We start from the raw sequence: 9,136 nt of genomic DNA on the forward strand, positions 1-9,136 counted from the left end.
ATTATTAAAGTAAAAGGTTTTTATTAATCATTTAATATATTTTTAAAAAAAATTGTTCTCAAATAAAATAGCGGTCAAATGAAATCCAATAATATAAATCTAATTAGGAAAAAAAATTAATTGTCTAATTATAATCATTAACGTCTATATCATTAAGTTATTTTGAAACACAATTTCTTATATAAAGCTCTTGGTGTTCAGACCAAAAATCTTAGTGATAGTTTAGGCATGACAAGAAGAATCAGCAAGGTTGTCAAAGGGTTGGCATGGTGAAAATGAAGAATGTGAGAAACTTAGGAGTTACGTTTTCTAAGAGACGTGCTGGTCTATTCAAAAAGGCTTGCAAACTTTGTACGCTATGTGGTGCTGAAATTGCCTATGTGATATTTTCCTACGATGGTAAAGTTTTCTCTTTTGGTCACCCTAGCATGGACACGTTGGTGGAGAGGTACCTTGGGAGGAACCTCCCTCCACCAAATAATGATGTCCACAATCAACAAATAGTGGCTCTTAGAGAAGCTGGTATTCTTGAGCTCAATACCAAGCTCATGAACCTCGAGGTGGTTCTCCAGATGGAGAAAAATCGCGGAGAATCCCTTCGAGAAATTAGGAAGAGAGCTGATGGTGTATGGTGGCAATCTCCTATTGAAGAACTTAACTAATTCCAACTTCAACACTTGAAGAAGGCATTGGAAATTCTAAAACAAAAGGTTGAAAAAGAGGCACAAATGGTGAATAATAATGCATTCCCATTTCAGACATTGGGAAGTGTCTGGACTCCTCCTAATTGTGCTAGCTAAAGTTCTTCATATTGACTCAATGTTGGTGGACCCTTTGCTAATAGGGTTAGTGGATCTACTAGCGTTATGGAATTGTCGAAAATAAAATATTATATTCAGTATCTAGGTTCATTTGTCATTTGAGTTATCTTAAGTATTGTGTTCATCAGTTATGATTCAGCTGAAATCAGTACTAAGTGTTGTGTTCATCATGTAATGTTTATCCCTTATGATTTTAGTAATTTTAATTATATATGTTATGTTATTAGTCCATTGTCCTGTTGATTTTATCCTTTGAATTGCATTCAATATTAATCTCTTGTTTATCAAAGATATTTCAAAAGTCTGGGGAGTCTCCTCCTTATAGATTTGCTTCTACAATTCGTAGATATTTTAATTTGTGAAACACAACATCTTCATTTAGTGTCCAATCTGTTCGAGGGAACTCTTGGAGATTGGGTAAATTAGCCAGCAAAGTCATGACTTCCCATGGTATACAAGTACCTTTTAATTGGAATTCCTTGGGAATAAATTGCGTGTTTTTCTTATGATTTCCGCAGCAAGAGGATAAGATATATATAGTGGCGATCCAATATCAAAATGTCTTATTTCTAACATTTTTCTTATATCAACCCTATCGATTCGACAAAGACTTATCTTCGAAACATATCTCAAGTGTATAAGCTGAGGTATTACACGAGAAATCATATTAATCAATTGAAAATACATCAAATACATTAAGCAATTTGAACTATAAAACATATGTTTTGAAATATCTTCTTGCATTGAAATAAATGTGGAAAATCAGGACATCAAGACTTATAAAAGACTTTCTATGAGGTGGAAAGTCAGGACATCTCACAGAATCAACACCATACTTGGCCGAGTGGTTAATATGATTCGGTTTCTATTGTCATCATTTGGAAATATTCTTTGCATTTGGTCCCATGCTTCACTACTCCATATATCATCTTTGACAATTAGAAATCTCCCACCCTTCAGACCTCTATACACAATCTCCATTAGTTGGTCACCACTCATTTCTTGATTGCTTCCTTTAATTGAAGAGACAACTTCAAGAAACATTTGTCTCTCATTCAAAGAAACAATATTTTAGCAATCTTTATTTAAATTAATTTGAATTTAGAAAATTGACAATATGAATATATGAGCATATTGCATAAATTATTCAAGTATTATCAAACTCATCATACATTAATAGAAGTTTTTTCGATTAAGTAACACTTACAAGAACAATAACACAATGACAAATAAAAATAAAATTCCCACAACAATGCAAAATGATACAAGAATTGCATAAAAATGTGGATTGCATACCAAATTTAATATGGACAACCATACCTTAACTCCAAAATGAAAATGAAAACTTAAAATTATGAGCTAATAAACAAAGGATCTCAAGGAATAGGTTCCCTCTTCTAATCTTCTAAGTTCAACTATTATACCGTAAGAAAAGTTCTCTTTTTCATGATTTCATCTCTTGTACTTCGAACTTCAACTATTCTATTGTAAGAAAGCTAACTTCCGCATGATGTCATCTGTTCTTCTCATTAGTTAGCTTCTTGACTATGTTATATCATTATCTAAGAAGAAGATTAGAGAACTGTATATGACAAAAAAGAAAACAATATGATGATCTACGGACAAGCAAATTGTGGCTATAATTTATTGGTATTTATAGTGATATTTAGCTATCTTTTCAAGTATCAAAATTCAATAATGAGACATATTGAATCATGACACATACATTTTATTTTTGGTTTCAAAATTCAAAGAGTCACTGAATTGGAAGAATTTCAATAATGAGACACATTGAATCATGACACATGAAAAAAAAATTGGTTTCAAAATTTAAAGAGTCACTGAATTGGAAGAGTTTCATACATTGTTTTGTCTTCTACTTTAATTAAATTAATTAATCTAATCGATTATAATTATAATGCCATAACATAAGAAATAAAGTATAGTTGTTGGGCTTCATATATTTCATTATGTAATTAAATTATTAATATTTAACTAATTAAGTAAACATATGATTTATGATATAGATTATTTTAAGTAAATTGAAGGAGAAACATAAAAAATAAATACATTGTTTCGAATTCTATTATTGAAGTTTAAAGTGGTAATCTTTTTGTGTTATAGTTCACTCGACTTACTTTGTTTCGTGTCTGTGTTGGCTTGTTTTGAACAGAGGAAGAAATGAGCGTGAACCAGAGTAATGGTAGCCAAGTTGGCCACCAAGATGATATTGGATATCATAACGATGTGAATGACCCGATTCAATTGGGTGATGTTGGTGCGATACGTCTACCTCCGGTTGAGGGGAATGATGTCTTCCATGTCACTTGCACAATGCTACAACTCCTGCAAATGAAAGGCCTATATGGAGGGATTGCACATGAAGATCCCCATGAACATATTCAGAACATCGTGGACATTTGTGTTCCGTTCTCATTCAAGAACATATCACAAGAATCAGTTCTTCTTCGGTTGTAATTCCCATTCTTTTTGATGGGTGAAGCTACCTAATGGTTAGCTGATCTATCGAGGAACTACATCACCACTTGGGATGAACTCAAATGGGATTTCTTTGTGAGATTCTTTCCCTCATCAAAATGATGATATTAAGGGATAGTATACAGAGTTGCAAACGCTTGGACGGTGAACAAATCCACGAGACGTGGTTGAGATTTCAGAAGTTTGTACTTCAATGTCTGACTCTCGAACTTCCAAACAACGTGCCGCTACAATACTTTTATAGGAGTCTTGACTCGGTGAACAAAGGTGTTGCTGATCAACTTGTTCCCAGAGGTATAATGCAACATCTTTATGAGGTACTGTCTCAACTCCTTGATTGCATGACCAAGATCAATAGAGCATGGTGAAATCGTGAGGACCAAGTGTCTCCTCTCACTTTTAGGATGACGAAAGAGCAGATCGAGAAGGATCAAGAGAGACCAAAATATGGCAAAAAAGATGACCCAGCTGGAAATATTGTCGAATAATGTGATGTGTAGTGGGTTGAAGAGTGTAAATAATGTGGGTATTGGTGGAGCAAACCATGAAGAAGCACAATTTGAAGCACTGTATAATAAGGAAGTAAACTTCCCTGCAAACCAAGGAGGAGGTTTTCATCCAAACTGTCCAAAGACGGGTGGCAATTTGACTTTGAATAGAGATGATGTATGGAGAGACCGTGACAGACAATGGCGTGATAGTATTGCCAATTGGAACGAAAGGGATGGTGACAAGGAAGGATATGTTCCACCCTATGAACATCAAAAGCCTAAGGAACAAAATGCTGACCCGGAGAACTTTCGTACGAAAGACATGCTTGCGCACTTTTTCAATAAGGTGGAAGGGTCAGACAAAGTTTTGAACGAAATAAAAGAGGAAGTCTCTACACTTAATCAAACGATCACCTCGCACTAAGTGTCAATCAAGCAATTGGAATGCAAATGGGTCAAATTTCATCTCATTTGAACCCAAGGCCAAAATGAGGGTTGCCTAGTGACACAATAGCCAATCTCAGAAAATGAAGTTTGAATTGGTATCTTTGTCGTGCCACGACGTTAAATAAGGCGTTTCCTTGGAGGCAACCCAACTTTTTGGTGATTTTTTTAAACTTTGCTTTTCAATAATGGGTGTTGATTTTGCAGATTGAAAAGTGAAAAGTGTTGGAAAATGGGCAATAGGCGAGGTAAAATTCCAATCGACGACACGGTGAACAGGTCAGCATGCCCGATTTAGACCATGGTTTGAACCACCCAGCTTGATGGGGGGATTCTGTAAAACTTGGCGATCCAAAAGCTCAGTCGGCGACTAATCGAACAGGTCGGCAAGCCCGATTATGTCCACCGTTTGAACCCCCAAATTGTTGGGAGTTCTGTAAAACTCGGCGAGCTAAAATACCATTCGGCGCATCGCCGAGTAGGTCTGCAGATGAGACTTACTTCGCCGACTGTCACGTGAACTGAAAGATTTTAAAAGGGCCAAACAGTTTTAAATTCAATAATCCTTCACTTTCTCATATGTTCAATTCCCGTACTCTCACACCGATATTAGGTTATTCATATTCTTGAATTTTTATTATCGTTTTTTTTTAATCTTTGCTCGGGACGAATTTTGGAATTTCTTTGTCTTCCCAGAGTAACTGTTCAATTGCTTAAGTGTCATCTTTCCCCTTACATGCTCGTACATTCAATGTACTGACGTCATTCGATCTGCATCTTATTTATGATACGATATAGGTGTTCAGGGTCATGAACAAGCACTTCATTGATCCCATTTCATTCTAGCTAGCTTTGGTAAACCTCTTTGCTTTCCAAAGGGTTCCCAGTTTACATTCTTTAGATTTATTAAGATATTGTGCGTCTTTTCCCAACATCTATTGTAGTATTTAAAGGATTCATAGAGAGTAGTAGTTGAGGAGTCTTTTTCCATTTCCCTTGTTAAGTTTTTGAGACTTGAGTTGCCTTCTTATGGCTATTTGAATATTTCCAGACGTTTCTAAATTTATTCAATAGTTGAGACAATTGAGTTAATCTATGCATTTGAAGTTCTTGTTATTGAGTAATGTCTTCCCCTAAGTAGGAAGCAAGGCCAAGGATTCTCTTGGGATCAATGATGGTTCTAGAGTGTCGGTCACGTCCAGGGTGTAGGCTCGAGGCGTGACAGAGGGGGAGGTATTAGATTTCATTAATGAGGAACAATACGATAGTTGGACTTTTGTAAGGTAATATGATTTAGTATACTCAAACAAGATATCACAATAAAAAATAAATAAAAAATACTATATTAATATTATATGTGCATCGTGTGAATACATGTATTAGTAACGTATATTTACTACAATGATAGAGACAAGACCACAATTAAAGTTTTATAAAATACATTCTCTCATACTCATTTTAACATTATATCAAACACATACTTCCTCGATTTCATTGTTTGTGTTGAGGTAGAGTTGAATTTTATCTAGTTGCTTATATCGAATCTGACCCGTTTATATTTCACCAGCCCCGACCAACTTGGTTACCTATCTTTTTAAACCCCCTCGATGAAAATCATGCCCCTGCCTTAAAGTTTGCAATATTTGCAATACTTTGGCATGTAATCGTATCAGATTTTTATCCATGTTGAGATTATTTCCCCAGAAGATGTCTTCATAACTCCAACATTGATCCGTTTGGGAAATTCTTTCAATAAGTTGACTTCAAACTTTACCTAGACACAACTAGGTCTAGATTTGCTTATTGTAGCCATGTCAACATTTAACAGTTTTCCCACTGCTTTAGACTTCGTAAAGAAGGATTCTTTAATGAAAAAATTAGGTGATAGGGATGGAAAAGAGGTCCATGCTAAGGCAGTAGTAGTTTCCGTCTCTGGCTTGAACTAGGGTTCCCACTTTAGAGGTTGTATCTGATAGTATACCCATCTTTAGCCTTCAAAAAATATGCCAATTTTTGACATGACATGCACATAATATTCCATAGTAGTAAGGCGAATTAGGATGTGTCTATCACTCAAGAATCCTGCCTTACATTCCGCCTGGAATCTCACACCGTAAAGGACCAGTTTTACGAATTTCTTCTAGTTTTGACGAGCCATAAGAAATTTTTCCAATATGGAAAACGGTAAATCTTCTTTAATGATTGTGGTCTCAACCTCTTCTTCCTCACTCGCAGAATACAGTTGGCTCTCCATGAATGTGAGTTATATCTTTGATAGGGATAGGCGTTGTGATTTTGTCTTCTACTTTATTCAAAGTCGTTGCATAGTTCAATGGTGGTTTTGGTGGTTGTTCATCATTATGGAGTGTAGGCCAGACATCGCTGGCATTGGCCATGACGCCTACTGGCGAAGTTAATCTGATGAAAATTTAGGGTTTTAATATGAATTCCTGTAGTAGCTCATCACTTATGGAATACCAGTTTATAGTAACACATAGGTTGGGCAGAGACAAGCAGAAGAAAGCTTAATTAGGACAAAGTTCATATAATAAGTTGTAGAATCATCAAAAAATTGAAAAATAATATTGAGTCGTTTGGTAGCGAATATTAGGAGAAATAGTCCATGTATTTGTATGATTTTATTTAGTACTATATTTGGTAGAAATTTAGGGTCTATGTATAATGAATTCATGGATTAGTAATACACCATACATGGTATAAGATGTATAACTAATACCTTACATTTGGTGATATTAGGAATACATAGAATTTAACACCATGGTATTAATCTATGTAAAGACAAAAATACCCCTCAACTCCTTTTAACGAGTTTGTTTATTTTCTACATTTTATATTTTATATTTGTACTAGTAAATTAAGCTTACAAATTTTATTATTTAGAGAGAGTTGTTTGTTGTTAATTAATCCAGTACAAATCAATATAATATTTGAATGTGAGTTGTTTAGCATTTACTAATTCAAAAGGCAAATATATCACAACATGATATATATATTATATATATATATAAGCATTTTGGAGATAAATACCAATAAGAAGGTAGAGAAGATCCAGAAAGCACTTGATCATATCATGATCTGATTTGTAAGCCTATTTAGGTCTTGAATAACACGGTATAAATAAGAACAACAATCATAAATCCAAATGCCTGCGTATACTTGATGTGATACATTGTATGTCTCTAACTGATTATAGACTAGAAAAATTCAATAGTAAATGCCAAACTCGTGTTATTATTAAAATAAAAGGGTTTTATTCATCACTTAATATATTTTTATTTTTTTAAAATGTTCTCAAATAAAATTGCAGTCAAATGCAATCCAATAATATAATTCTAAGTAGGAAAATCTGTAAATGATGATCGACTAGGAAAATTCAGTGGTAAATGCAAAATTTGTGTTATTATTAAAATAAAAGGTTTTTTTATTAATCATTTAATATAATTTTAAAAAATAATGTACTCAAATAAATAGCGGTCAAATGCAATCCAATAATATCATTCTAATTAGGAAAAATCTCTAAATGATTATCGACTAGGAAAATTCAACGGTAAATGAAAAATTGGTGTTATTATAAAAATAAAAGGTTTTAATTAATCATTTAATATATTTTAAAAAAATATTGTTCTCAAATAAAATAGCAGTCAAATGTAATCCAATAATATAATTCTAATTAGGAAAAATCTCTAAATGGTGATCGACTAGGAAAATTCAATGGTAACTGCAAAGTTCGTGTTATTGTTAATATAAAAGGTTTTTATTAATCATTTAATATATTTTTAAAAAATGTTATTCTCAAATAAAATAGCGGTCAAATGCAATCCAATAATATAATTTAATTAGGAAAAATCTCTACATGATGATTGACTAGGAAACTTCAATGGTAAATGCAAAATTGGTGTTATTATTAAAGTGAAAGGTTTTTATTAATCATTTAAAATATCTGCTTTTCCAAAATTGTTCTCAAATAAAATAGCGGTCAAATGCAATCCAATAATATAAATCTAATTAGGAAAAAAATGATTTGTATAATTATAATCATTAACGTCTATATCATTAAGTTATTTTAAAACACAGTTTATAATATAAAGATCTTGGTGTTAAGACTAAAAATCACAATTTCTTAGTGATAGTTTAGACATGACAACAAGAAGCAGCAAGGGTCGTCAAAGGGTTGACATGGTGATAATGAAGAATGCGAGAAACTTAGGAGTTACCTTTTCTAATCGACGTGCTGGTCTGTTCAAAAAGACTAGTGAACTTTGTACGCTATGTGTTGCTGAAATTGCCATTGTGGTAGTTTCCCAGGACGGTAAAGTTTTCTCCTTTGGTCACACTAACGTGGACACGTTGGTGGAGAGGTTCCTTGGGAGGAACCTCCCTCCACCAAATAATGATGTCTACAGTCAACAAATCGTGGCTCGTAGAGAAGCTGGTATTCATGAGCTCAATACCAAGCTCATGAACCTCGAGGGGGTTCTCTAGATGGAGAAAAATCGCGGAGAATGCCTTCGAGAAATTACGAAGAGAGCTAATGGTCTATTGTGGGAACCTCTTTTGGAAGAACTTAACTTATTCCAACTTCAACACCTGAAGAAGGCATTGGAAATTCTAAAGGAAAAGGTTGAAAAAGAGGCACAAATGGTGAATAATAATGCATTCCCATTTTAGACATTGAGAAGTGCCTAGACTCCTCCTAATTGTGCTAGCTAAAGTTCTTCATATGGACTCAATGTTGGTCGACCCTTTGCTAATAGGGTTAGTGGATCTACTTCTGCCATAGTTCCCAATTACTAGTTCAGCCATCATTCCTAGTGCACGTGTTATGGATTTGTCAAAAATAAAATATTATATTAAATGTCT

At 33.9% G+C, this 9,136-nt stretch overlaps 2 protein-coding genes across 2 annotated transcripts; both read left to right on the forward strand.

Moving 5' to 3' along the window:
- Positions 1 to 275: 275 nt before the first annotated feature.
- LOC102581129 (agamous-like MADS-box protein AGL62) lies at positions 276 to 3,299 on the forward strand. The gene is made up of 2 exons (XM_006357672.1): positions 276 to 624; positions 2,995 to 3,299. The coding sequence occupies exons 1-2, from the start codon at positions 276 to 278 to the stop codon at positions 3,297 to 3,299; spliced, it is 654 nt and encodes a 217-aa protein (XP_006357734.1).
- A 5,114-nt stretch (positions 3,300 to 8,413) lies between these two features.
- On the forward strand, positions 8,414 to 8,758 carry LOC107062684 (agamous-like MADS-box protein AGL62). The gene has a single exon (XM_015313580.1). The coding sequence runs from the start codon at positions 8,414 to 8,416 to the stop codon at positions 8,756 to 8,758; it is 345 nt and encodes a 114-aa protein (XP_015169066.1).
- Positions 8,759 to 9,136: the final 378 nt, after the last annotated feature.

Source organism: Solanum tuberosum, unplaced genomic scaffold (genome assembly GCF_000226075.1).
Source record: "Solanum tuberosum cultivar DM 1-3 516 R44 unplaced genomic scaffold, SolTub_3.0 scf00259, whole genome shotgun sequence".
Lineage (NCBI taxonomy): Eukaryota > Viridiplantae > Streptophyta > Magnoliopsida > Solanales > Solanaceae > Solanum > Solanum tuberosum.